This window comes from Leptonychotes weddellii, chromosome 1, assembly GCF_054177405.1.
Source record: "Leptonychotes weddellii isolate Sample4059 chromosome 1, ASM5417740v2, whole genome shotgun sequence".
Classification (NCBI taxonomy): Eukaryota; Metazoa; Chordata; class Mammalia; order Carnivora; family Phocidae; genus Leptonychotes; species Leptonychotes weddellii.
This window is the reverse complement of record NC_138369.1, coordinates 8,167,025-8,195,024: the sequence shown is the minus strand read 5'-3', so window position 1 is coordinate 8,195,024 and position 28,000 is coordinate 8,167,025. Positions and strand designations below refer to the sequence as shown.

The window sequence follows — 28,000 nt, the reverse complement described above, 5'->3', positions numbered from 1 at the left end:
CTGCCCGCCAGCCCCCAGCCCCCCTCGAGCCTCGCCTCGTGCTTGCGCCTCCTGCCTCCTGGCCCAAACCAGCTGGACCAGCTTTCCCAGTGCCCTCCTGCAGCACCCCCTTCCCGCCAGCCAAGTCACAGCCTCCAGGGCACCTTCAGTCAAACGGGTGGTGGGTCCTGATCTTGGAGACCTGAAGGTGGGCTTCTGGGCAGAGATGGCCCTGCAGAGCCAGATGTGGTCTCCGGCCACACCCATGTAAGTGTCCGGGATCAGGGGGGTTGGTGGGCAGGGCCTGGGAGGGGCTCGGAGGTCGCTGGCCTTTCCGCGGGGGTGAGAGCCCCAGCTTGGCCTCTCCTAAGGGCACTAGGGGGAATGGAGAGAGCTCAGCAGCCAATCCCATGGGCTTTTATGTCCCCCTCCCCCAGAGAGTCAGGTGGGAGATGTGGACCCCCACCTCCTTTTTTCAGGGATTTTCTGCAGGCCGTCTTCAAGCTCAAAGTCCAGCCTGGGGGTGGGGCTATGACTGGGGAGGGGGCAGGAAATGCCAGGGTCCCTCACTGCCATGTTTTGCCTCTAGAAACATCCCTCAGTGTCCAGGGTGGGAAAAAATGCTTGAGATACAACAGAAAAAGTTAACAGCTCCCAAACTGGGAAAGATGATGGCAAAATCGGAACCATCACCCGCTTAGTGAAATGGTCACCAAGTGTTCCTGGTGACAAAAGGCCACGGCCACGAACACTGTTCTTGTCGAGCTGGAGATAAACACTATCAAACGGGGTGTGCAGAGAATTTTAATATTCAAGTTTTGAGGGCATTTTAAAGTAAGAGGGGGGAGGGGCTCCAGAGGTTTGTAAAGAGTTCTGGAAAAGTTTCCCTCCCCCGGGACCCCAATTTGGTTGCTCACTCTTTTGGGTCCCCCGTTGCATTATTCACCAACTACAAACCTGGTTGCCTAGCAATGGGAACCCGATCTCCACCCCCACCCCCCAGCAAGGAAGAGGCAGGGAGATTACATCTTGGGAATGGGACAGCAGAGGGTGGGGACTTTAGCCCTCCCCCAAGGGCAAACTTATTAGCAGGGGGTCTGGGCTCCCTTTGGGAAACCCTGCAAAGCATGTCTTCAACCCCCTAATCCAACTGAAATCGGAACTCCCAGGCTGATCTCTGGCCTCGTGGCTGCCATAAGAAGGTGCCTAGACTCCCCTCTTCCCTGCAGTGTTCCCAGTGTTTTGGGCCTAAGAGCCCTGAGTTCTGATCTCCTGACTCAGTGATCTTAGACAAGTCTTTCCACTACTTCTTGGAGCCTCAGTTTCCCCATCCATAAAATAGGGACAGTAGTACGATTGCCTCCCAGGATCATTGGGAGGATTAAATGCATTACTGGAGACAAAGCATTTAACAGCACCTGGCATATGGTATGCACTGGCTAATAATGGTTGGCTGATTTTATTCTCAGAATATCAACTCAGCAAAGAGTGGACTACAGTGTCTCAAGATCAGGGCAGGGAGGGAGAGGCGGAGGTGACTGGGGGAGCCTAGCGGAAACCCTCTAGAGCACTTTGAGCACTATAGGTAATAAGCATTGCATTATTATGTCTTTATGGTGTTGCCAGGGAAGATCTGGGAGGCCCCAGCAGAGTTTGAGCAATGAGGCTAATGCTCACGCAATAGAGTTAGTGCTCAAATTAATAAATGTTTGAGGGCTTGCCCTGTGCCCTCCTCCCTGGGCTAAATGTCAGGGACAACAGGCAAATAGATAGATCCTTCTAGATATTGGCCTGTGAAGCATGTGCACATAGTGAGTGATCAATGCACATCTGTGATGATAGGTTCATGTGACAATGACTGTCCCAACCCACAGAAAGGGTGGCTCTGTAGGCTGGGAAGTGGGGATCCTGGGGTGCTGCAAGGAGGTCAATGATGGGGGGATCTCAGGTTAAACCTTAAACAGCAAGACCCCTCTGCCTCCTCCCAGCTCAAGAGTCCAACGCTAGGCTACGTGACCTGGTAACCTTTGCTCCCAGGGAGGAGAGTTGGCAGGTAGCTCCAGTTACCATGGCAATGGCATGTGTCCACTGTGGGATGGCCACTTTTCTCCCCAGACTCCCTCATCCCCCAGGGCTGAAGGTGTATCCTGGGTAGGAGCTGAGCTCTGGAGAGGGTGTGGAATTGGAAAGAGACACACAGCATGTTAGGGGCCTGGCAGGATTTGAGAGTGCCTGTAGGACAGCCTGGGAATGGTTCTTATAATTAACCATAAACATTATTAATCATAGGAATTACTAAAGTTATTAATAATAAATGACACTACTGTTTTTGGAACACTATGCCCTATTTTTTCCTGCATGGGTGTTTCCTTGCAAGGGCACCTCTCTGCAAGGTGAGGATCAAGTTATTCCAGCCCATTTTACACATGAGGAAACTGAGGCTCAGAGAGGTGATGTAAGGCCTAGGAAGGGCTTTAGCTCAACTTGTCATGGTCTCTGCTCTCCCCGCCCCGCCATAGGACCCCTGGGCTCTCCCCCAACTCCTTTCAGTTGCAAAGGGGAGGTAGAGGAAAATGCTGGGCTTCGGTTGGTTTCCAAGCAGCTCAGGGATCTTGGCTCAGAGAGGAGCATTCAGGAGGTGGCCCGATGCGGGGCGGGGCCCTGGGCGACCCCCTCCGCAGTGTCTGCCTTCTCCCCACAGGCCCATGGCCGAGAGCTCCCTCTACCGGCAGCGGCTAGAGGTCATCGCTGTAAGTGAAGCCCTCCCAGGGCGCTCCGCCCGGCGTGCTGGGCACTCCTAGTCTTGCCCCAGGTCTCTTCCTCACCTCTCTCTCAATCCGGGAAGCAGGCCTAACGCTGTGAAGTGTGTGGTGGGGGGAGGAGGGGGAAGGCACCCTCAGCTCCAGCCCTGCCTGGGGCGCCCCACCTAAATCCTCAGGCCCCTCTGCTCCCCAGTTCCTCTATGCGGTCACCACCACCCTCAGAATGGTGAGGCTGTGTACTCCACACTCCGATGCTCCATTCTTGAACCCCTGTCTCCCAAACACCCCATGTCTGAACCCCATTTCTCAGACCCCCATCTCTGGATCCTCATCTCTCTGGGTCCCATCCCTGTGAACCCCATCTCATTAATCCCTAGTCTCTGATCTCCCGCTACTGCACCCCCATCTTCCTGGACCCCATCTCTACACCCCGGTCTCTCTGAATCTCCATCCTTCTGACCCCTATATCTGAACCCCATCCCTCTGAACCCCCATATCACTAACTCCTATCTCTCAGCCCTCGATTTCTGCACCTCCATCTCTCCGGACCCCATCTCTACGCCCCAGTCTCTCTGGACGCTCACGACGGCACCTCCTCCCTCTGATATCCATAACTGGACCTCCAGTTCTCTGAACCCCCCTCTCTGTAACCCTATATCTCGGACCCCCACAGCTCCGTCTCCCCCTTGGGGATCCCCATTCCAAGGCCCCGCCCCCACCCCCTTCCACAGACCCCCATTCGGCGCGGGCGAGGCCTCCGCAGCATCCCGGGCGCGGCCGGCCCCGCCCCCGCCGCCCCGCCCCCACCCGCTGCTGAGTCAGCGCCTCCGCAGCCCCCTCCCCGCCCGGGGCCCCGACGTGCTCTCCGCCGCCCCGCCCGGCTCGCAGCCCCGGGAGTCCCGGGAGCCCCCGCGAGCCCCGCGGAGGAGGGAAGGCGGAAAGGGAGGCGGCGGCCCCGCCCGGCCCGTGGGCAGCTCCCGGTCCTCTGTGCGCAGGAGAAGCGGCGGCTGCAGGAGGCGATCCGCGCGGCGCGCCGGGAGCTGGAGGAGGAGAAACTCCGCGTGCAGCGGCTCAAGGTTGGGGGCGGGCAGGGGCGCCTCCGCAGCCTGGGCAATGAAGTGGGGTTGTCTGTGAGAGTCGGTTTGGGGGGAATCATAGGAGCCAGTGTCCAACTTGGGGGAGCAATTGGGGGCATGGGTTCCAGCTTGGGGGGCATTTTTCCTCTGCTTGGGAGAGTGGGGGGAGGTAGTGGTGGTGATGGGGACATTTGTACCACCTTTGGGGGAAGAGTATGGGGACAGTGAAGGTGTTTGTCCAGCTTCGGGGTAGGGAGGGGCCAAAAGAGACGTTGCTTTCACCTCTGCCGGCGCCTGTCCCATTCTGGAAGATGATGGGTGTTTTGTTCTAGGCTGGAAGAGCTATGGGCTGGTAATGGGGTGTCTGTCCCACCCGGCAATGTTGGGGTGCACTGTGAGGCCATGTATCATATCCCACCCTGAAGGAGAAATGTCTGTCCCATTCGGGTGGTTTTGGACAATAAGAAATCTTCCCAGCCTAGGAGATTAGGAGGGGACCCTACATCGGGGGGAGGCGGGGGGGAGTCAGTGTGCACAGCCCGAGCTGCCTTCCCATGCCCAGAGGAAGTCTCTCCGGGAGCGTTGGCTAATGGACGGGTCGGCTGAGGGGACGGAGCGGCAGGAGGAGTCTGCTTCGAAAGACCCCCAGTCACCTGAGGGCCAGGCTCAGGCCCGAATCCAGAACTTGGAAGACAGCTTGTTCACGTGAGTCGGGCCCCTGCCAGCCTGGCTAGGCCAGGTCCCCAGGTCCACTCCAGGGAATTGGCAAATTGGGGATTGGTGGTGGCGGGGAACCATTGAGCCTGGGGGCCTGGCTCCCAGCAGCCTCCTCTCTTCCTCAGACTCCAATCCCAGCTGCAGCTGTTGCAAGGTGCATCCACAGGTGCCCAGCACAAGTCCTCAGGCAGGCCCACCTGGCGCAGACAGGTGAGGGGCCAGGGGAGCAAACTGGGCCGGGGCGGGGGGGGGGGGAGGCGGCCAGCAGGGACAGAAGCAGGATTTCTCCAAGTGCAGTTTAACCAGTGAGTCCTCTGCTATTTCTTGTCTTTGTGGTCTTGGACAAGTCGCTTGCCTTGCTCCAGCCTGTTTCCCTAGGTCTAAAATGAGAATAGCAACAGCACACAGCTGGATGAGATGAGGGGGCGGGTCAACAAGATCATAGCTTCGCACCAGGCACGGGCATGAGGAAAAGTCTTCCTATATGATTGCTAATATGGCCAGAATGAGGAATACAGTGGGAAAATGGGGGGGGGGTGCTCATGGAATTTGGCCTCAGAGTGAGGAATGGGTCACCATGAGATGCTCTTGTGATCTGGGGCATCCACATGGGCTTTTGTTTTAGTAGCACTTTTATTAAGATATATTCTGCATGCTATGCAACACACAGGCTTTCGACAACTTCACATTAAAATCTGGCTCTCTGGGTTGTCCCTGAAGTCCAAAGATCTGGCAACATTTGTGCCTGGCCACAGTGAGGTGCAGCTTTTCCACAGTCGCCCGCTCTCCCTAATGTCTGACCTTAGCTCCTAGGTGCCCATTTCAGGGCACAGAGGGAGAAGGAGCCCTGTTCACGGATGTGGGAAGCACTTGTTGGGTTTTTAGCATAGGCCAGGAGTTCTTGCCAGAGAGGTGCAAGTTAGGATTCCTGGCCCACGGGAGCTGAGGAGGAGCACAGAGGAATCACCTGAGTGAAGCTGGGGGTTCAGGGAAGGCTTCTTGGAGGCAGTGCCATCTATATTGAATCTGAGTGGGAGCCAGGCAGGAGTGGAAAGGGAATTTCAGGCAGAGGAAGCAGCCCATGTAAAGGCCTGGAGGCTGGAAAGAGGATAAGATCAGAGAACTGTGAGGAGGAGCTCCCTGGAGCTTGGCCATCCCTCCACTCCCCTCCCTGAGCCCATTTTCATACTCTCACACTGCCTGCCCCCCGCCCCGCACTCCAGCTATGCGGACCCTCTTTTCTAGTTCTTGAACTTGTGTAGCTCATTGCAGCCCCAGGGCTTTTGCACTTGCTTTCCCCTTGGCCTGGAATGCCCTTACCTACCTCTTGACTCAAGGCTGGCTCTTCCTACCCTTCGGGTCTCTCTCTGTTCAGTGTCACTTCCTCCAGAGCCCCTCCTCCTGCTTTTTTATTTTTTCTGCCATAGTCTTGCTCACTCCCTGGCATTACCTGTTTATTTGTGTTTATGTTTATACCTCACCCCCCCGGAATGTAAGTCCCCATAGCAAAAGGCTTAAGTAAGTGTCCCTTCCTTGTCCCACAGCAACCTCAGTAGCTGACAGAGTAGGTCCCTAATACAGAGCTATGGCTCATGGACACAGTATTGATTAAGGACCTACTGTGTGTGAGGCACTAGAGCAGGGGGTGATAAGACAGGTGAGGAAGGCTGAGGGTTTGGTCCTGAGCGAGATGGGCTGGGGGGGACCCGCATGCAGGGAGGCTGGAGGTGGAGACACCGGCTGGCCTGACCTTGTCTCTGCCATCCCTGCAGGGTCACCGACCTCTCTCCCAGCCTACCGTGGAGGCAGGTCCCACAGGTGGGTGTTTGTGCTCAGGCCTGGGGGTCCCAAGAAGAGGGGCCTGAATCTGGGGGGCCAGAATCTCACTCTGTCACCCCCTGTCTCCTCTCACTCCCCAAGACCATGCTGATCTGAACAAGAGAGCCTCCCTACCAGCTGGACCAGTGGACACGTCCCCAGAGTCCCCCTCTGAGCCCAGAGATGAGGCTGTCAGGGCTCCACCAGCCCTGAGGTTGTTCCCTGGGGCAGCAGGGGCCTCCTCAGAAGCCAATGGCCCCTGCCCTGGACCCAGCCCCCTTCCAGAGCAGCAGCCCTGTCAGGGGCAGGCAGCATCCAAGGGGGGCGTGGATGAGGCCAAAGGGGGTGTGGTGAAGGTGGTATGGGAGGGGCTGAGGGCCACAGAGGACTGTGCCATGGGGGCCACGGGCCCAGAGCTGGAGGCTAAGGTAGAGGAGATGGTGTTGGAGGCAGTTGGGGACAGGCAGGAAGCCAGCTGCCCAGAGCTCCCCTCCTGGGTGACAGAGGACAGGGGCATCGTGGAGGTGGTCTGGGAGGGGGTGGGAGGACCGGACAGCAGCGACTCAGAGGCCACAGGGGAGGCGGGCAGGGGCCAGAAGGCTGCGCAGACCGGCTCATCGAGGCTTCAGGTGAGACTGGAGGGAGCAGCTCCTGGAGAAGGTGGCGTTCCCAGGGGCAGCCCTGATGCTGATGGGCCAGGGGGCTCTGGAGGAGAGGAGGGGTCTTTCATTTGGGTGGAGAGGGTGACCCTCAGCGAGGAGTGGGAGGAGCTGGTGGTGGAGGGATTGGAAGGGCCAAGGGTGTGGGGAAAGGGGGGAGGACCTGAGAGTCCACTGGGGGCAGAGAGGGGGGCAGGGGAGGAAGCCTGGGAGGCAGGGAGAAGCCAAGCAGAGGAACCAGTGGGCGGAGGAAAGGGGAGTGAGGAAAAGGCAGGGACAGCGCAGGAAGGAGCAGACATGTCTCTGATGGCGGAGAGGGAAGGAAGCAAGCCAGAGCAGAAAGGAGGTGAGGAAGAGCTAGAGGCAGAGAAGGAAGATGAGGAACCATTGGGAGTAGAGCAGAAAGGAGATGAAGAAAAGCTAGAGGCAACTGAAGAACCATTAGTGATGGAAAGAAAGGAAGGCAAGGAATCACCAAAGGTAGAGAGAACGGGAGGTGAGGCGCCACTGGAGGCCGAGGAAGGAGGTGAGGCGCCATTGGAGGCTGAGAAAGGAGGAGGTGAGGCACCACTGGGGGCTGAGAAAGGAGGAGGAGAGGAGTCACTGAAGGCAGAGAAGGGAGGAATTGAGGCACCAGTGAAGGCAGAGAAAAGAGGAGGTGAAGAGCCATTGGAGGCCAAGAAAAGAGGAGGTGAGGAGTCACTGAAGGCAGAGAGAACAGGAGGTGAGGAGCCATTGGAGGCCGAGAAAGGAGGAGGTGAGGAACCACTGGAGGCAGAGAAGACCGAAGCAGTCGAGGAAGATCTGAGTCCAGAAGAGCAGAGAGAGTCCGGGGGAGGACAGGAATGTCAGGCAGAGGAGGTGAGTGAGGCAGGGGCTCCCTTGGGGGCCAAGGAAGAGTCAAGGCCAGAAGAAGAACCCCAGCCCCAGGAGAAGCAGGAAGGCTCCCTGGAGGAGAGATCTGTAAGACCCCAAAGCCCTGCTCAGGGCCAGGGCCCCTTGGGGGACGCCACCCCCCTCCTGGCGGAGACCCCCACCCCACAGCAGCCTGCCGAGTGCCAGCCACTTCTTCGGGCGCAAGGGCCCAGGGCCCACCCCAGCGCCCGGCCCGTGCCCACCTATGCCCCTGCCCGGCAGCCCGAGCCATCTGCCCCTGCTGAGGGTGAAGAGGCAAGTGGCCCGAAGCAGAAGACGTGCCAGTGCTGTGCGGTCATGTGAGCCCACGCCCTCCGCCCCGCCCCAGCGCCTCTCACAGCTACCTCGGCCTCTCGGCGTCCAGCGGCGGCTCCCAGGCACCCGGGCGGCGGGGGGGGGCCCCCCCGGGAGCCAGCTGGCCCGCACGTCACCTCCTCCCGGGCTTCCGGGCGCTTCCCACTGCCTGTGACCGTGGTCCCCGTCTACGACAAAGCCTTTATACTTGAAAATAAAACGTTCAGGCATTCGGACAGTTCGAGTGTGTGTTGCTGGCACGGGACCGGCTCAGCACCTGCCGGTGGGAAAGCAAAGGGCTTCCCTCCTGCTGCTGGCGGAGATGGAGTGGGTGTGGGTACAGACGCGGCTGCTGGACAAGGTGCCCCAGCTACAGGAGCTATACGAGTGTGAAAGTGCGTTTCTCTGGGTGGCTCAGAGTCCCGTAGTCCCTCGGGGACTGAGCTTCCTCTCCCCTTCTTGCTCCACCGGCCCCTCCGGGCACACTGGTGCTCCAGCCCGTGGGCGAGGGGAGAGAGTGCGGAGGAGCCCTGACCCCGTCCGGGCCTCGTCGGGGCCTCAGCCCGCGGCACTCCTGCCCGCAGTCTGCAGTCTGCCGGCAGCGGGAACCCCGGGCTGCACCCGGCTGCCGGGCGGAGGGCAGCGGGGCGCCCAGCTATGGTTAGCAGCAGGACAGATCGGAGGAGGGAGCTGCCGCTCACATTCATACATGGTCCTTTGCTCCCTCCTCCATCCGTATATTCCCAGGAGGGCCAGGTCCTCCTTTGTAGCGGGTCCTTCAACCTCTTCTTCCTGGCTGGGTGTCCTCAGGCAAGGGACTCAGCCTCTCTGAGCCTCAGTGTCTTCATCTGTCAAATGGGCACCCCTCCCCTGGCATGGGCTGGGTTCAGGCCAGAACTTGGGACCTGGGGGAGGGCCCAGAAGGCCCAGCTCCTCGGGGGTGGGCAGGAAGTGTTTCTCATAGCCAGAGTCCAGCTGGGGGGGGGCCCGGGGGGGCTCCGGAACCGGTAGTGGCTCCATCTCCTCCACTTTCAGGATGGGGAAGTCCCCGGGGGGCTGAGCCTGCGGCACCTCCTGGGAAGAGAAGAGACGGGGATTCTGCCCCCACCCATTCTCCCCGACCTGCCGCCACCCACTCCCCGCTGTCCCCGCATTTGCCAACTTCCCAGAGGGCCCAGACAAGCCAGCCTTTTTGCTCACCTCCATGTGGGGCCGGCCACAACTGCTGTTGGCCGGATCTGGAACCTTCTCCCAGACCCAGCGGGGCAGTACCTTGTGCCGAAGATGGAGGCACCTGGCCAGCAGGTAAGAGGGCAGAGAACCTAGGTGACCTGACACCCAGGCCCAGAGTGCAGAGCCCAGGAACGTCACGGAGCCCTGAGGCATCCCCTCACTTCTTGCCGCCCCCCCGCCCCACAAAGCTGAGCTAGTGTCCAGCTGCCCTCCCGACCCGGGGAAGAGACCCGCATGTCCGACAGCCTCACCTTCCAGAGGTGGCCAGGCTCACACCACAGCCCGTCAGGAGCAAGCCCCACAGCAGAAAGACACCCGGCAGAACTTTCCACTTCAGGGTGTTATCTGAGGCCAAGGGGCAGAAGAACATTTGGATACCAGGGATGGGCGAGGGATCAGGAAAGGATCATGCGTGGGGCAGGGCTTGGGTGGAGGCAGGTAAAGGGGGGATGCTTATGAGTGGGTAGGGGCTAAGTGCGGGGAGATCTTGGGGTGCGAGTGGGGCTTGTGAATAAAACAGTCATCAGGGATAGGTTAAGGTCAGGGAGGGGTGAAAGGGTCAGAGACACACACTGCCTGATAATCCAGAGTATTTAGAAGGATCGGAATGCCCCTGAGGCGTCATCAGTAACCACCCCCAAGTCAAAAGGTTGCTCATTCACTGAAACCCCTATCTCCTTGAAATTGAGCAGGTCCCCTCCTATGGCAGTCCCACCCCAACCCCCCCTACCTGGTAGGTGAAGCCAGAGGCTGGGACCAGCTGGCCCCTGTCCTGCGATGGTGGATGCGGTCACCCACAGCTCACAAGGACCCCAGGGAAGGTCGGGCAGGGTGATGTTCTGGGTGCTGCCACTCACTGAAGGACACACCAAGAGGTTGGGGAGGCAGTCAAGTCCTACCTCAGGGCCTTTGCACGTGTTTCCTCTCTGTCTGCAACACTCTCCCCAGATATCCACATGACTCCCGCCTTCAGGTCTTTGCTCAAATTTCACCCCCTCAGTGAGGCCTTCCCTGACCATTAGAAAGTTAGCTCCACAAGGGCCATATTCCCAGCACCTGGATCAGTGGCTGGCACACAGAAAGCACTCAAAAAGGATATTTATTCAAGTAAATAAAAGAAAGAATGAGCATCGTATCCCCCATCTGCACACTTATCCAGTGAATGGAGATTCTCCCTAGACGGGAAAGACGTGCACCTCCCAGAACTATATTTGTTTACTTGTTTTTACTAAACTGCTCTTTTTTGCTTTTCTTTTTTTTAAAGATTTTATTTATTTATTTGACAGAGAAAGACACAGCGAGAGCAGGAACACAAGCAGGGGGAGTGGGAGAGGGAAAAGCTGGCCTCCCGCTGAGCAGGGAGCCCGACAAGGGACTTGATCCCAGGACCCCGGGATCATGACCTGGGCCGAAGGCAGACGCTTAATGAATGAGCCACCCAGGTGCCCCTCTTTTTTGCTTTTAAGCCAAAAGGGGAAGTAGCTTTTTGGTTTGTTGTAGGATGATGGGAGACATGAACACTGATCGAGCTCTATTGCCATAGAAAGACATCCAAGCTAAATCAGCAGGTGAAAAAAAGAAAGTTGCAAAACATCACAGTCGTAAGAGATTGAGAGGCCAAACTATAGTCTATAACATGGTCCTCTTTTTAAAATAATAATAATCCAGGGGCACCTGGGTGGCTGAGTTGGTTAAGCATCCAACTTTTGGTTTTGGCTCAGGTCATGATCTCAGGGTGGTGAGATTGAGCCCTGCATCAGTCTCTGCACTGGGCGTGGAACCTGCTTAAGATTCTCTCTCCCTCTCCCTCTGCCCCTCCCCCTCCTCTCTTCCTTTCTAAAATAATAATAATAATAAATGTATATATATTTAATAATATAGATATGTATAAACATTTTAATCTAAAAAAAATAAAAATGGGGCACCTGGGTGGCTCAGTTAAGGTTAAGCATCAGACTTTGGCTCAGGTCATGATCTCAGGGTCCTGGGATCGAGGCCCAAAGCAGCCTCTGTAATCAGAGGGGAGTCTGCTTCTCTCCCTCTGCCCCTCCCCCCATTCATGCACATGCTCTCTCTCTCTCTCAAATAAATAAAATCTTTTAAAAAATAAAAATAAAGCCATAAAAATTTTAATCTGATGATTGATATATACTTTTGTAACATGGAATCATGGCAAAGTAATTATGTTAAAAAATAGGCTTTATCAGTTAGAGACAAATGCTGAAGCACTGATGTAGTTAGGGGTAAAATGACACAAAAGACTCTAGAAAAAGGGCGCATGGGTGGCTCAGTCGTTAAGCGTCTGCCTTTGGCTCAGGTCATGATCCCAGGGTTCTGGGATCGAGTCCCGCATCGGGCTCCCTGCTCCGCGGGAAGCCTGCTTCTCCCTCTCCCACTCCCCCTGCTTGTGTTCCTGCTCTCTCTGTCTCTGTCAAATAAATAAATAGATAAATCTTTAAAAAAAAAAAAAAGACTTTAGAAAAAAAGTGCAGGGGATAAAATGAAAGCAGATTGGCAGAAAGTAGGTAACTGTTGACACCTGGTGGGCACACCAGGGTTTGTTATACTAGTCTCCCTACTTTTGTATGTGCTTGAATTTTCTATAATACAAAGTTAAAAATCTTCAAAGAACACAACTCCTATCTCTGTGTTAATAGATGCATGGAAAAGTCTGGAAGCTGCATTACCAGTGTCAGCAAAATTATGAGAATGCGCATATTCTTAAAAAAAAAAAGATTTATTTATTTATTTGAGAGACAGAGAGCAGCGGGGGAGGGAGGGAGAATCCCAAGCAGGCTCCCTGCCAAGGGTGGAGCCCGACACGGGGCTCGATCCCATGACCCTGATATCATGATCTGAGCCAAAATCAAGAGTTGGACGCCCAACCGACTGAGCCACCCAGGTGCCCTGAGAATGCTGATGTTCTTGATGACATACTCCTTTAATGTGTCAGCTATGGTAATAAGCACAGATAACTTTTGTAATTAGGAAAAAAAGGGTAATAAAGGTATTTTTAAGGAATTTGTGTTGGGACGCCTGGGTGGCTCAGTCGGTTAAGCGTCTTCCTTCAGCTCAGGTGATGATCCCGGGGTTCTGGGATCGAGTGCCAAATCGGGCTCCCTGCTCGGCGGGGAGTCTGCTTCTCCCTCTGCCTGCCACTCCCCCTGCTTGTGTTCCCTCTCTCACTCCCTCTCTCACAAATAAATAAATAAATAAATAATCTTTAAAAATTTAAAAAAAATAAAAAGGAATCTGTCTTCTGAGTAAAAATGTAGCCTATACCCAAAGGTAGGAAAAAGAAATAAAAATCGTACATAATGCTGCTGACATTGTGGGCAATCTCTTTTCATATTTGTGCCTCTGCTTTGCTCAGTGCCAGGTTTATTTTACACAAATGGAACCACCTTGTGGAGTTTTGTCAGCTTTTTATCCTTTTCACTTAATAAACATGACAGGCATCTTTCAATGTCAATAAATATAGATCAGAGTCTTCGTTTTTAATGGTCAAACGACAGTCCATTATATTGATAGCCACGAGGGTTATTGTCCACTAGGGAACAGATGCCATCAAAGATTTTCCCAGGGCCTGAGAGGGAGGCAAAGGGCCCATCTGGGGACAAGGGTGGGGTAGACTGATGGGTGGGTCTTGTGGGGGCAGGAGGCGGTGAAGCTCACCATTCATGCAGACAGAAGGCCTGGTCCCGCTCTGTACACACACGGTGTAGTGGGTGAGATGGCCCCGGAGTTGGTGCCTCGGGACCTCTCCCCACGCTATGGCGGGGGTCCCTGGGGGGGCATCCTGGAGTCGCCAAAGCACTGGCCCAGCTAGGGGTGCTGGGGAGAAAGCCAATGGGTCAAGGCCAGCCAGGGTTCCAGGGGGATCCCCCATTCTCCAGCTCCACCACTTACCCAGTTCCTCTCTGAACCTCCAGACTGGGGGGGCAGGGGCCAAGCCCCAAGGAGAGACTGCTGTCACTGTGATTCGGTAGGGAACCCCTCCTTCAAAATTCCCTGGTTGGTGGAGGAGCAAACACAGTCAGAGTTGGCTCGCCCTCCCCTACTCATTTCCTACTCGGGAGGCGTCTTCATTTGGGTCTCCTGAAGGACATGCTGAGATAAATACTTGGGTAACAGTAATTTTTCTGGGTGGTAACCCCACAGAATGCCAACAGGGCAGCTGGGAAGTGAAATAAGGAAAGAAAGGCAGCTAGTAAATGAGAACAAGTTCCCAGTGCAGGCAATCCCACTGGCGACCTCTGGGAGCCCAACCAAGGAGGGAGGAAGCTGGGATAGTTATCCACCAACACTTATTAGTAATTGGTGACGGCCGCATCTGAGGCGACTTAAATCACCAGCACTCCCAGACTGCTGCTCAGATAGGCAAAATGCTTCAGGGACCAGAGAAAGCCTTCAGGCCAGGAAAGGCAGGTGCCAGACTGGGAGATGCTCAAACACCAGGCTCTGGGTGGGATCCTGATACCCCCCATCATGGTGGGTGAAGCTCCTGAAATCCCTTCGCAAAACCTACTGATGCTGCCCGGCCTTCCCCAAATGGGAATTTTCCAGAATCGGGGCTCCTCCTTCCTTAGGAAGAACTCTCTCCTTCCTAAATGTTTCACTCAATACATTCCCGTGCTCCCCCAAGTTCTTTACACCAAGGATGGGCTCCCCAATGCCACACCCCAGCCCAGAACTCATTGCAAGCCCCCAGACCTCAGTAGCCAACAGCCCCATGGACAGCTCCATTTGGATGAACATTTCCAACACAACATATCCAAATGGATCCCCAAAATTCTGCCCCAGGACCTCCAATCAGAACCTGCCTGCTTCTCTCCCTTCCTCAGTTCCCACCTGGTACAGCCCTGACCCCTTCCCCAGTCTACTCCCCCCAAGAGCAACCAGAGAGCAACTGTTAGCTACTGAGTCAGGGCATATCCCTTTTCTGCTCAGAACGCTCCATGGTTCCTATCTCATACAGAGCAAAAGCCCAAGTCCTTCCTGTGGCCCACCAGGTCTTGCACAATTTGCTTGTCACCTCCCTGCCCTCACCTCCTCCCACTCTCCCCCTCATTCCACTCCAGCCATGCTCTCTGTTCTTCTAACACATCAGGCACATTCCTGCCTCTGGGCCTTTGCACTGTCTGTTCCCTCTTGCTTTTCCCTCAGACTTCCTCATAGCTCCCTCTCTCACCTCCTTCAGGTCTTGGTTCAAACACTGCTTTTCCAGAAAGGCCTTTTCTAAAAACCTTTCTTTCTAAAATATCAATTCTGCCTCGTCCCCTTTGCCCTGTTTTATTTTTTTTCCCCAATTACATTACAGATGTACATGGTTAGTTGTTGTTGTTTGTTTCATTGGGCTGCTCACTCCACAAGAAAGTCAGCTCCATGAGGATGGGGATGTTGCTGAGAGAGAGAATGGTGTGATGGTTCAGGGCCTGGCTTGAGAGGCCCGAGTATGTGGTTCAAATCCTGGTTCTACAATCTATTTGCTGTGTGGCCTCGGGCAAGTTGCTTCACCTCCCTGGGCCTTTTTCTTCATCTCTACCTCGAGCATGATAATAACAGAAACTTACTTCATAAGGAAGTTTGAGGAATTTAATGCTGCTGGTAAATGCCAGTAGACATCAGCTGCTATCACTGCATACACCAGTGTCTAGAACATGGCCTGGTACGTAGTGAGTGTTGTCAATGAACGCTGCTTGCAGGAATTAATGACACTTTAACCACAACATTCTCTCCTGCAGGTCCACTCGTCAGTCTGCTCTGCAGTAGCTGGGATAGGGACCCAGGGGTCCCAGGGCCTCACCTGGCAACAGAGTGCTGAGGCTCTCACGGGGAAGCCGGATCCAGTTGAGGTCCTCCAGGGGATCCCCGTCTCGAGCCCAGTCCACCACGTGCTCCTGCAACTCCCCAGACCCCCGCTGCCAAGTCACCAGCAGCTCTGTGCTGCTGGCAATGTGGCTGACCACCACGCCGTGGGGGGCGACATCGGGACCTGGATGGGGGTTGGAGAAGTCTCAGCTGTTCACTCGGGAAGTCCCCGCCTCCCTCTCCAGGGCGCTGCTCCGAGGCAATTCACAGCACTTCCAGACTCTTACCCAAGCAGGCCAAAGAAAGGTTGGTGAGAGGCTCCCAGCTCATGGCATTGACGGCAGACACCCCGACCCACTCGGCCTGGGTGGGGATGGAGGAGCTGCAGCAGGGAGCCGTCTTCTGGATCAGCTCCTGGTCTTCAGCCTGGAACCAGACTTTATAGCTCATCTGCACGCAGTGCCCCCACTCCTGAGGGACGAGAGGAAGAAGGGGTTAGTATCTCCCATTTATCAGGCACATGCTGTGTATCTCAGTGAGGTCCACCTGACAAACCAGTCAGTGAAATATTTCTGTTGGCTACACTTTACAGATGAAGAGACTAAGTCTCAGGGGGGCTCAGTGGCAGAGGGGACATTAGAATGCAGTTCCAGGACCCAAACTAGGGGGAAGTGAGTAAGGCACTCCCCTTGGGTGCAAAAATTAAAGCGGAGGATACCAAAAACCCAATAATCAAGAAAAATTATATTTTATTCTATCAAAATTAAGGCCAAACAACCCATGACAAACAAAATTTCAAGATTTTCAGTACAGACAGGATCTGACCCTGCACTTGTATGAGCCTGCCTTACTCGCCTCATCCTAGTCTGTGTCCTGTGCAATTCTTTGGGATTTCAAAATTCCCACTGTTGTATAGAGGAAAAACTTTTGTAGATGAATATCCTGTCTAATAATGTTAACTGATCCTAGAACCAAACTCCTTTTGATGTACTAAGACAAAATCGTGGGGGGCGGGGGCTGGTTTTAATACTCACTGAATTTTTTTTTTTTTAAGATTTTATTTATTTATTTGACAGAGAGAGACACAGCGAGAGAGGGAACACAAGCAGGGGGAGTGGGAGAGGGAGAAGCAGGCTTCCGGCAGAGCAGGGAGCCCGATGCTGGGCTCGATCCCAGGACCCTGGGGTCATGACCTGAGCCGAAGGCAGATGCTTAATGACTGAGCCACCCAGGCGCCCCAGTACTCACTGAATTTTTAAATATTCAGATACATGGGGACTTTCTGGACAGTTTTTATGATCAATTCCCAGCACAATCTGTGTTCTAATTAGAGAATTCTTTAATGTGCCCTGCATCACCTCACCACTTTGAAGTCCCTGGAAACTGGTTCTATGGCCTGGCATGTGGTTGACTTTGGTAAATGTCCTAATTGTATATGGAAGAAAGGCATGTTCTGACATTTCCTATGTGAGTCCATTAGGTTGTTTGTTAATCACATGTTCAAATATTCCAGATCTTGACTTGTTTTCCAACTATTATGGAATCACTGATGGGGTGTATTAAAATCTCCCACAATGGTTGTGGGTTCATATATTTCTCTTTGTAGTTCAATTTTTGCTATATGTATTTTAAAGCTATATTATTAGGTACATACAGATTTAGTGCTCATCTCATATTGGTGAACAGCATAATTGCCATATGCAGTTACCTTATTTTCCCTTTATCTTCTACAGAATATTACAATTAGAATACTTTACTATATATTCTTTAAAACATGAGAAAAATGGGTTATCTGTGTTTCATTTCAGTACAGTAAAGGGTGTTACAAAGTATGTGTTATGATATAGAGACAGTGAGGCTGTGAACTGCTGTTTGAAAGCCAGTGAATCTCAGCTCTGCCACTTACCAGTTGTGTGGTCTGAAGCAACCTCTCTGTGTCTCACTTTTCTCATCTGTAAATTCAGTTAATATAAACGAGCATGTAGGCTAGAACCTGGCACATAGTAAGAGCTCTATGTTATGTGTGGTTAAAATTAATATTAGATTGTGTGGCCTAAGATGGTATGGGCCCTGTTGTTCTGTTCCTTGCCATATTTACTGTGAGCCAGGGCCTAGCAATGCCTGGAACATAGCAGATGTTCAAAAGATTTGGATCAGTGAGGATGGCTGCATCGTTGTCTATGATCTCCTAATGCCATTCTGATACTAGCATCCAAGCCCTGGCACACTGTGACGTATTTTACGGAGCTGAACCTAGTCTTGCTTTCAAACCTCTGCACCTGCTGTTCCCCCCCGCTTCTTGGAACACCTGTACACACCTTCATGTCTCAGCTCAGATCTCCGGAGGCTTGCTTTGTGCCCAGCACTATGCTAGGGCCTCTCTGAGCATCCCCTCCTTGGAGACTTGGAGCAACCTCAAGAAGGTGGCATCGGAACTGCTGTCTCATTTACACTGGTGTTATGTGGGGCTTCTTGACATGTGCAGAAAGAACGGAACTGCTCTCCATAGCTCACCTTCCATAGAAGCAGGGGTTCCTGTCTGCCTGGTGTCCCACAGAGGTTCCCAGATATCCATATATCTTTTGGAGCTGTCAAGGATGAGGGAAGCAGGTACAAATGAGAGTGGCCTAGAGGTACAGACTGCTAGGAGGAGAGAGGAGGTTGTAGGGGCAAGCCTGGAGACCCTCACCAGAGGGCAGTGTCTGGAAGGACAAAATGGGGCTCCACTCGCTCCACAGATCCTCTTCTTTCTCCATTCGGCAGCGGCCACGCACCTCATAGCCAGTGGCCAGCTCCAGGTCCTGGATCTCAACAGGGGTCAGGGGCATGGACTTCACTTCTGGTTCCAGCTGGGGGATAGAGGAAAAGAGCAATGAAGCTGAGAACTGAGTTGAGAGTACTTGACCTGATATGTCAGCAGGCTCCAACTATCCTGCTTTGTCCCAGACCATGGGGGTTCTCAGGACACAGGGCTTTTGGCTTTGTAATTAGGATAATCCCCGGCAAAAAGAGGAGATGAACTGGCCACCCTATGGGTCACATATAGCAGTAAGTAGTAAATTCTATTACTATCCCCATTTTACAGTTGAGGAAAACTGAGGCCCAGAGAGGGGAAGTGACTTGCCCAAGGTCACAAAGCAGAGGAGTGCTGGAGATGAGATTCATACCCGGGCAATCAGATTCCAAAGTCTGCATCTCTCAGCCTTTCTCTGAATTGCATGAATAATCACAATGACAACTCTCTTCTACCTTGTGATGTTTTGCATGAGGTGGCTGAGACAACTGGTTATCCCCGGTATCCACTCTCCCCTTCTTCCTTTGGAAATAGAAGCCCTGAGTATCAGCTGGGAATGTGGCTGCCAAGAGTAAGGACTCCATTTCCCAGCCTCCCTTACAATTAGGTGAGACCATGTGACTGTGTTCTGGCCAATGAGCTAGGAGAGGAAATGATACTGGTAACTTCTGGGTTGTACAAAGTACATGGGCTGGTACCCCAACTCCTTCTGGGGTCTCCTTGCTCTAGAGTTCTCTTCCATTTTTCTTGCTGTGTGAGCTTGGTAAGGTGCTGAACTTCTCTGAGGCTGGCTTCCCCAACTATGAAATAGATATCTTAAAAGCATCTACTACAGGGGCGCCTGGCTGGCTCAGTCAATGGAGTATGCGACTCTTGATCTTGGAGTCCTGAGTTTGAAACCCATGTGTGGTGTAGAGTTTACTTAAAATAAACAAAAATCAACAAATAAATAAATAAAAGCATCTACTATAAAGGGAGGTTGGGAGGGACTCATCAAGATAATCCATGCAATTAGCCTGGGACCTGATGCACAGCAGGTGCTCAGAAACGTCAGCTGCCTTTATTCATTATTTTGGGGTGTTTATTTAAACCAAGCCTTGCTCCTCATCTGTAAAATGGGTAGGTATAAAATGTACCTACTTCAAAGAGTTCTTGTAAGGGTTCAATAAGGAGCCTAGAATAGTGTCTGGCACACAGCAGATGCTCTGTAAATGTCTTCTATTATTCTTATTTTAAGGTTAATGTAAGCTACTGGAGGCCTTCCATTCATTCACAAAAATGTTAGAGGAAGTTTACTGAGTTTCTCAAAAATTCTAAGTGGAATTTGGGATTGGGACTGCATGGAATTTTAGATTATTTGGTGGGGGGGTGATTTTTTAGCTGAACAAGATGCATGTACAGGCCTTTTGTGGGAAATGTGGACAGACTATAAGGACAAGTAAGGAACGGGCTCTGGGCTGGGTCTCTGATTTGGGGATGATGCCCTGGGCCCTGCCTGGAATAGGGTGGGGAATAGGGGGCCCCTGACACTCACCAGGGTCCAGGCTGTCCCCTGGCATCTTTGATAGTAGAACTGGCAGACCAAGACCTTATGGGGTGGCCACACAGGCGGGGCCCAATGGACAATGGCCTCCAGGGGCTCATCCTCTGAAAAGTCCACGTCAGGGTACAGCCGGGGGGCATCTGGCTTCACTGAGGAAGGGGAGGCCAGATGCATTAACCCAGGGCCTCCGGGACCACCCACTCCACACAAAGCACACCCCCCCATCCCGCCTGTTACTTCGGGTTTCCAGGTTCACGAAGACTGGGGGCCAGAGAGTCTGGCCTGCCTTGGTACCCCAGACAAGCAGTTCATCAGACATGGTAAGCTGTTCCCGGAGGATGGTCACCCAGCTCTGTCCGGTGGGCACTGCCACAGTCCACGTTCTGTTGGAATGGCTGTGGAGAAGAGAGGTGGGGATGGGGGGTGTGGTGTATATGGGGTTGGGTCCAGAGCCATCATGATAACTCCTCTGCCTGGGTTCAAATCCCAGCTCTGCTGCTTCAGAGCTGTGTGACCTTGAACAAGTGACTTGACTTCTCTGTGCCTGTGTCCTCAGCTACAAAACGAGGGTGATAGAAATACCTGCTGAAGAGCTGGAGAGTGAGGGGAATCAATGAGCTAATAAACGGATTGTGTTTAGAACAGTGCTGGGTGCCCAATACATGTGAGCATTGCTTATTGTATTTATTGGCACCTACTTATATGTCCGCACATTTACACTTATGCAACTACCGAGTCAGCAAAACACCTAAGTATATGATTGGTGATAAAGAATAGTCTTCAGGGTGAAGAGGATGCAGTGTGATGATGTGGTGAGGAATGACAGTGCTATTTCAGGCAGGGTGGTCAGGAGAGATCTCTCAGATGAGACTTTTGAACAAAGGCCTGAAGGACAGGAGGATGGAGCCGTGCAGTACCTGGGGGAAAGCATTTTAGGAAGAGGCAGCCGCGGCAGGTGCAAAGGCCCTGAGGTACACTCACTGGTGTGTTTGAGGAACAGCAAGGAGGAGGCCTGCAGGACAGGAGTGGAACGACTGAGGCGGACAGTGGGCGGAGGTGAGGGCAGGGAGGTGACAGGCAGAGTGTGCAGGGCCTGGCAGGCCACAGGAAAGACTTGGGCTTTTACTCTGAGTGAGGTGGGACCCCTGGAGGGCGGGGAGCAAAGCAGAGATGTGCCTGACGCAGATGGTAACAGGCGCCCCCTGGCGGGTGTGGCGGAGAACAGACTGTGGGCTTGAAGGTGCAAGCCAGGGGCCCGAGGGAGGAGGTTACTAACTGCAGGGCCCAGGTTAGCCATGATGGATGGGGGTTGGACCAGGGTGGGTGCCCAGGAAGTAGAGTGTCAGATTCCGGATAATGTAGAAAGTGAAGCCGGCGGGGCGCCTGGGTGGCTCAGTCGTTAAGCGTCTGCCTTCGGCTCACGTCATGATCCCAGAGTCCTGGGATCGAGCCCCACATCGGGCTCCCTGCTCAGCGGGAAGCCTGCTTCTCCCTCTCCCACTCCCCCTGCTCTTGTTCCCTCTCTCGCTGTGTCTCTCTCTGTCAAATAAGTAAATAAAATCTTAAAAAAAAAAAAAAGAAAGTGAAGCCGGCAAGGCTTGCTGACAGACCAGATGTGGGTGACAGCGAGCCGGCGTTGAGGATATCCTGAAGGATTAGATTTCAGAGGTTCAGAACAAGGCCTTCATAAAACAACAGCAACAACAAAAATGCAGGTGTTGGTGAAGATGTGGAGACATTGCAGCCCTAGTACACTGCTGGTGGGAACAGAAGATGTCGCAGCTGCTGCAGAAAAGTTTGGCAGTTCCTCAAAAAGTTAAACACAGAATTGCTATAGGACCCAGCAATTCCACTCCTAGGCATAGACCCCAAAGCATTGAAAACAGGAACTCAAGAACTTGTCCATGTATGTTCATAACAGTGAAAGTCACAATCGCCAAAAGGTGAAAGCAAACCATATGTCCACCAACAGATGAATGGATACACCAAGTGTGGTGGATCCAACAGTGGAATATCACTCAGCCATAAAAAGGAAGGGTGTTCTGATTCCTGCTACCATGTGGATGGACCTCAAAAACATGCTAAGTGAAAGAAGCCACACAAAAGGCCATATTTCTTATGATTCCATTTATATGAAATGTTCAGAACAGGCAAATCCATACAGACAGAAAGCAGGATAGTGGTTGCCAGGGGCTAGTGGGGGGTTGGGGAGTAGGACAATGGGGAGTGACTGCTCATGGGGATGGAACTTCCTTTTGGGGTGATGAGAATGTTCTGGAACTAGACAGAGGAGGTGGTTGCACAACACTGTGAATGTACCAAATGCCACTGAATTTTTTTTTTTTTTAAGATTTTATTTATTTATCTGACAGAGAGAGAGGAAGAGAGCACGAGCAGGGGGAGGAATAGGGGGAGAGGGAGAAGCAGACTCCCTGCTGAGCAGGGAGCCTGACATGGAGCTCGATTCCAGGATGCTAGGATCATGACCTGAGTGGAACTTCAGTGGTTCCACTGAGTGGAAGCCACCCAGGCACCCCATGAATTGTTCATTTAAAAATGGGTTAGCTTTGGGGTGCCTAGGTGGCTCAGTCGTTGAGCGTCTGTCTTCGGCTCAGGTCATGATCCCAGGGTCCTGGGATCGAGCCCCACATCGGGCTCCCTGCTCGGTAGGAGGCCTGCTTCTCCCTCTCCCACTCCCCCTGCTTGTGTTCCCTCTCTCGCTGTGTCTCTCTCTGTCAAATCAGTAAATAAAATATATTTTAAAAATGGGCTAGCTTTATGTGATGTGAATTTATCTCACTAAAAAAAAGGGGGGACCTTCTCTGACTCCTCTGTCTTACACCATTTAAAACTAGGCCCCTCTGAAGAGGAATGGCGGTGATGATTGCACAACAATGTGAATGTATTTAATGTCACTGAACTGTGCACTTAGAAATGGTTGAGGAAAAAAAGAGTACATTTTATGAGTATTTTACCATCATTAAAAAAAAAAAAACAAGTGACGCCTGGGTGGCTCAGTCAGTTAAGCGTCTGCCTTTGGCTCGGATCATGATCCCGGGGTCCTGGGATTGAGCCCCACGTCAGGCTCCCTGCTCAGCAGGAGCCTGCTTCTCTCTCTCCCTCTGTGTGCTCGCTCGCTATTTCTCTCTCAAATAAATAAATAAATAAATCTTAAAAAAAAATACCCACCCACCCCACCGTGGTTCCCACCTTTCAATGCCCCTTTACTCCTCCCTCACTTAGCCAAATTTGAAATGAATTTGAGTTTGCAGGTGTGATTCATCATGAAGGAACCCAGGTCTCCCCCTTGACTGTGGGCTCCACGAGGGCCAGGCTTTCTGTCTACCTCTTTCATTGCTGCATCCCTGGCACCAGACCAAAGTATCTTTTTATACCCTCAGAGAAGTTAGGCTACCTGCCTAAGGTCACACAGCAATAAAAAACAGCTCTAATTATTAAGCAATTTCTCTTTGCCAATGCCTAATTCACTGAATCCTCACAACTAACGCTGGGAGGCAGTTTCTTTATTATCACCTTTTGACAGTGGAGGAAAGAGAGGCTCAGGGAAGGAAGGTGACTGGTCTCGGCTCACACAACAAGGAAATGCTGAAACCTGGAATCGAAGGGCTGGAGAGGGGGAGGGCTGCGGAGCAGAAGTATTGGGGTCCTCTCAACCTGAGTTATGCTGGGACCTGAGTGGCCACCCCTCTAAAGCCTCAGTTTCCCCAAGTCAGCCGGTTGTACTCACTACTTCTGGCTCTGGAGGTGCAGCGTGGAGGGGGCTCCCAGGTCCCCAAGAGCTTCCCACGAGCAGTTCAGGTCGCCCAAGGGTCCAACTCCATAGCACTGCAGTGGCCCAGGGCTGTCTGGAGAGGGAGGCGGGGGTGGGGTGAGGTAGGGAGGGTGTCCCAGGGAAGGGGCTCAATTCCCCCATCCTGCACATCCCAGAACCTGAACTTCCCCCGACTTCTGCCAATTGTGGAGGGCGATCCGGGGGTCCCTTCCGGGGATGAGCAGCAGGAAGGGGGCGCTGGACACCCCTCCCCAGGCTTCGGGCATAACTCCTCCCCTCCCTCTGCCAGCCACATCCTGTTACCCACCTCGCGGCCGACCCCCCCTCCCGCCACCCCGTGCGCCAACTCCTCTCTCCGCCCGGTCCCCGCCCGGGGAGGTGCAGGGTGGCGTCTGCACCGGGGGCGTTCATGCCGCAAACCTGCGGTGCAGGTGGAGCCTCGCGGCGAGCGCGGCGGCCGAGCGCCCGCCACGGGCTCGCTCCACAACTCACCCTGGGACCGAGTCCGGTGGCCCAGCAGCAACAGCAGAGGCAGCAGCACCAGCTTCGGCCGCGGCCGGAAGGGGGCGGCCCGGGCCCCCCGCATGGCGCCGCACCGCGGCCCGAGTCCCGCCAGGCTCTGCCCGGCCCAGCGCGGCCGCCCCGCTCGCCTGGCTGTACGCCCCAGCGCCGAGCGGCGACGGGAAGCGCCCCTCCCCTCCCAGCCGCCTCCGCACCTTGCGCTCCGGGACCCCGCCCCTTCCCCGCGGCGGAAAGTCCCCGGCGGCGCCGGCTGGGGCTGCGGAAGGGGAGGAGGGGCGGCCTGGGGCTTGCGGCGGCCTCTGCCGCGGAGAACCCCTGAAGCCCGTGCGGCGCCCAACACAGCCCCCCGCCCCCGCTATGATACATTCACACGCCGCAAAGTCCTTTGGAACTTTTATTATTGGGGTTGAAGAAGGTTCTGATCCGTCCCCTCAGCGAGCCTCCCACCCCAGGATGTGAAGGGAACCCAGGGCTCCCACCACCAGTTCTAGGATCCCCAGCTTTAGAACCCCAGCAGGTGGGGCTGGAGGGGGAGGGGCTGAAGGCAGGGAGAAAGGGGTAGGCGAGGGCTGGAATGGAGCAGGAACATAATTTGGGCTGGTCGGGAGACAGAGGCCGCAGTTGGGGCAAGAGAGAATCAGTTAGGGCAAAGGTCTGGATGAGGGTAGATCGGTTTGGGTAGAGTAGGGGCACCGTTAAAGCAGAGAGGAATGTAGGCTAGGCAAAGACATGATACGGCCTGGGGAGAGGTCAGGGGTCAGGACCAGAGGTTTCCATTTGGCCAGGTAGGGACAGTTTGCTCAGGGTGAGGATAGGCTGGTCAAAGGTCAGGGTCATTTAGGGGGGACTGTGTCTGAGTGCACAGGCCTGATCTGATTTGCGGGTGGATGAATGCATGAGAAGCCAGAGACAGGTGCCCAGCTGGACCCTGGGCCCCTGGCCACCAAGTCACTGGTCTAGCAGAGGCTGCTGATTTCACTCTTACTGCACCCCCACTTGCAGCAGTTGCTGGAGAGGCCCGCCACGACATCACGGCCACCACGCAGAGCCCCCAGAGTCCCCCCATAGAAAGCCTGGGGGTACTTGGTCAGGGCCAACCACTCGCTGGAGGCTACTGCCTCATCCAGCTCACTGTCTGGGTCCGAGTCTGCATCTGGGAAGGGGAAAGATGAAAAGAGTTAGTGCTTGGGGCTCAGTTTCTGTCACAACCAGAGTCTGGCTGGCCCAGCTACTTCAATTCTTGTGATGCAGCCTCATGGTCAAAGGTTTTATTCCATACAGACCCAGGTTCCAGCTTTGGTGGGCAAATTATTCAACCTCACTGAGCTTGCCTTTTCTCTCTTGTCATTTCTTTTCTCCTACTCTTTATTTATTGAGAACCTGATGGTTAAGAGCATGTGTTTGGGGGGCACCTGGGTGACTCCATCAGTTAAGCCTCTGACTCTTGATTTCGGCTCAGGTCATGATCTCAGGGTCATGGATCGAGCCTCGCGTAAGGCTCTGCACTCAGTGAAGTGGGGAGTCTGCTTGAGGATTCTGTCTCTCTCTCCCTCTGCCCCTTCCCCCTGACTCATGCTATTTCTCTCTCTCTCTCAAATCAATCAATAAATCTAAATAAAAATAAATAAATAAAATGGGGCTCTTAAAAAAAAAAAGAACATATGTTTGGGAGCTGAACTAAGCACCAATCCAGCCTCTCTGAGTTATAATCCTGAGCATATGAATTTACTTGTCTGACTCTTGGTTTCCTTCTCTGCAAAGTGGGGGTACTAATAACTCCTATCTTCTAGAGTTTTATATGGAGTAAATGAGATAATTAATACTCAAAGAAAAGCTTAGAACAGTGTCTGGCACACAAGAAGCATTCAAAATAGCCCTGATCATTTACTGAGCACTTATTATGTGCCAGACACTGTTCTAAAGGATTTAGTGGATTAACTCCTTTATTCCTCACAATGACAACCCCATGAAGTGGGTGCAGCTGTTATCATTTCCAATTTCCAGACGAGAACACCGAGGCACAATTTGGTAGGCTAACTTGTGCAAGAAAACCCAGCTATGGGGGTGCTTGGGTGGTTCAGTTGGTTGAGTGTCTGCCTTCGGCTCAGCAGGAAGCCTGCTTCTCTCTCTCCCACTCCCCCTGCTTGTGTTCCCTCTCTCACTGTCTCTGTCAAATAAATAAAATCTTAAAAAAGAAAAGAAAACCCAGCTATGAAGTTGTAGGGCTGCTACTTGAACCCAGGCAGTGTGTCTTTCCGGTCCATATTCATACGATCATCATCACGAACCCCCCCCTTTTTTTTTTGGCCAGGCTCCTGTCCCTCATGAAACTAGGCCCCATGCCCCCTGCTTGAGCCCTGACTGAACCCCTTGCCCAGTTTAGATGGTGTCCTAATCTGTTTTTGACTCAGTGTTGCCACTTAACCATCCTGGGAGATTCAGGGACTGGGCCTCCTATTTTCGGATAAAGGGGCTCGGAGAGGGTAACCAACTCGTTAGGAAGGTCACCTGCTAGGTGGCAAAATCTGGCCTTGTGTACCCCACATTACCTTCCTCGGAGGTTGAAAAGCACTTCAGTGTCAGTTTCTAAATGGCATCCCACCTCCCACCCCACCCCCCATCCTAGGAGTTGTGCAAGCAGCAGCCTTGCTTAAGGCAGGCTCACACTCGGCAGGTGCTCCAGAAATAGTAGCTAGTTCTTGGATGACTAGAGGGTGTGGATGGCTTGCCACCCCGTCCCGGCTCTGCTAACTGGCTCATCCCACCTCCGCCCAACTTTGAGGCCTGGGCAAGTTCCTCCAGTTGCACGTAGTAGGACAGGGACTCTTCTGCCCCGTCCCTGGCTCTTTGGACCATCCCATGTCCCATCCACTGTCCACCCCCTCCCCCCGCACGCTACCTCCCAGCCTCACCCGTAGCTTCAGGAGCCACGATGTCCGACCGTCTCCACCGGGAGCCCCCGCAGGTGAAGATGACTGCCCGGATGAATTCCCGGCCGCAAAGCTTCACTCCGTAGGGCGATGCCCAGGCCTCAGCCCTCAGCCACAGCTCCCCAGCCAGCACCCACATGGTCAGCAGCAACAGCAGCGGGCACTTGGCCATGCTGGACAGGAACACCTGGGACTCTGGGGCACAGCGAGGCAACTTCCCTGGGTGTCTGTGACTCTGCTGCCTCCTGGCCCCCCATTTATACATCCTGGCTCCCCCCACCTGTCATGGAGAAGGCAAGTGACCTCCTTTATCTCCTTCAGCAGAGGGGATAAGGGCATGGCCCCCCCGCCCGACCTTTCCCGTTTCCAGGACCAAGTGATAACCTTTAACCATGGATGGGGTGACGTGGTCCAGCTCACTGTCATCTTCAACAGAGAGGGTGAGAAGGTCTCAGTTCAGCAGAGACCAGGAACCCAGACCCCACCAGATGGGAAGAGAGGACACAGCCAGATACCACCCCCCCATAGGACCTCCTCCATGAATAATATCAACAATGATAATGAGCATTTCCACAGTATGGGCTGGGCTGCGAGGCCAGGCACCTCTCTAATTATTTTATATCTACTTAATCCTCCCAATAACCTATGATAATGGTTCTCAAATTTGAGCAAGCCTCAGAATCTCCTGGAGGTCTTGTTAAAACCCTATTTTAAAATAGGGCCCTATTTACAGAGCATCTGAGAATCTGCATTTGCAACAAATTTCCAGGCTTTGCTGATGCTGCAGTGGTCCAGAAACCACACTTTTGAGAGCCCCTGGACTATGAGATTAGGACTAAGATTATCCCCATATTACAGACAAGGAAACCGAGGCACAGAGTGGTGACAGAAGGTGCCCACGCTCAGCTAGTAAGGGGGTGGGGTGGAGATGGAGATTCCAACAGAGCCATCTGGCTCCAGAATCCATGCCCTCCAAGGGAAAATTTTAAGGATCAAAAAAAATTATTATGGGGACAGAGTTTCAATTTTGCAAGATGAAAAGAGTTCTGGAGATGGATGGTGAATGTGCTTGATGTCACCAGGCACTTAAAAATGGTTAAGATGGCGGGGGGAGCGGAGCAAGATGGCAGAGGAGAGGAGACCTGGATTTCGTC

The 28,000-nt window shown here is 53.5% G+C and overlaps 3 protein-coding genes across 3 annotated transcripts; 1 reads left to right on the top strand and 2 right to left on the bottom strand.

Annotated features, from left to right (window-relative positions):
- Positions 1-23: 23 nt before the first annotated feature.
- On the top strand, positions 24-8,305 carry PALM3 (paralemmin 3). Its single transcript, XM_081813924.1, has 7 exons — positions 24-246; positions 2,681-2,729; positions 3,737-3,817; positions 4,380-4,522; positions 4,660-4,744; positions 6,307-6,352; positions 6,455-8,305. The coding sequence occupies exons 1-7, from the start codon at positions 206-208 to the stop codon at positions 8,227-8,229; spliced, it is 2,220 nt and encodes a 739-aa protein (XP_081670050.1). The 5' UTR covers positions 24-205; the 3' UTR covers positions 8,230-8,305.
- Positions 8,306-8,454: 149 nt separating this feature from the next.
- On the bottom strand, positions 8,455-24,081 carry IL27RA (interleukin 27 receptor subunit alpha). Its single transcript, XM_031025126.2, has 14 exons — positions 23,887-24,081; positions 23,350-23,467; positions 19,839-19,996; positions 19,593-19,750; positions 17,954-18,113; positions 17,779-17,852; positions 15,552-15,735; positions 15,260-15,448; positions 13,363-13,464; positions 13,129-13,287; positions 10,184-10,309; positions 9,705-9,798; positions 9,421-9,514; positions 8,455-9,294 (listed from the first exon to the last, which is right to left on the bottom strand). Exons 1-14 carry the CDS (start codon positions 23,978-23,980, stop codon positions 9,040-9,042), a joined length of 1,965 nt encoding a protein of 654 aa, XP_030880986.2. The 5' UTR covers positions 23,981-24,081; the 3' UTR covers positions 8,455-9,039.
- Positions 24,082-24,297: 216 nt separating this feature from the next.
- RLN3 (relaxin 3) lies at positions 24,298-27,940 on the bottom strand. Its single transcript, XM_031025127.2, has 2 exons — positions 26,829-27,940; positions 24,298-25,069 (listed from the first exon to the last, which is right to left on the bottom strand). Exons 1-2 carry the CDS (start codon positions 27,109-27,111, stop codon positions 24,873-24,875), a joined length of 480 nt encoding a protein of 159 aa, XP_030880987.2. The 5' UTR covers positions 27,112-27,940; the 3' UTR covers positions 24,298-24,872.
- Positions 27,941-28,000: the final 60 nt, after the last annotated feature.

Excerpts from the sequence above, each read along its gene's own strand:
- PALM3 (XM_081813924.1), top strand. The coding sequence starts at position 206 with ATGGCCCTGCAGAGCCAGATGTGGTCTCCGGCCACACCCAT. Across the intron at positions 247-2,680 it reads TGGTCTCCGGCCACACCCAT|GCCCATGGCCGAGAGCTCCC; the intron begins GTAAGTGTCCGG and ends TTCTCCCCACAG. Across the intron at positions 2,730-3,736 it reads AGCGGCTAGAGGTCATCGCT|GAGAAGCGGCGGCTGCAGGA; the intron begins GTAAGTGAAGCC and ends CTCTGTGCGCAG.
- IL27RA (XM_031025126.2), bottom strand. The coding sequence starts at position 23,980 with ATGCGGGGGGCCCGGGCCGCCCCCTTCCGGCCGCGGCCGAAGCTGGTG. Across the intron at positions 18,114-19,592 it reads AGGGGACAGCCTGGACCCTG|CTGGAACCAGAAGTGAAGTC; the intron begins GTGAGTGTCAGG and ends TCTATCCCCCAG. Across the intron at positions 13,288-13,362 it reads GAGGTTCAGAGAGGAACTGG|CACCCCTAGCTGGGCCAGTG; the intron begins GTAAGTGGTGGA and ends CTTTCTCCCCAG.
- RLN3 (XM_031025127.2), bottom strand. The coding sequence starts at position 27,111 with ATGTATAAATGGGGGGCCAGGAGGCAGCAGAGTCACAGACACCCAGGG. Across the intron at positions 25,070-26,828 it reads CGTGGCTCCTGAAGCTACGG|ATGCAGACTCGGACCCAGAC; the intron begins GTGAGGCTGGGA and ends TCCCCTTCCCAG.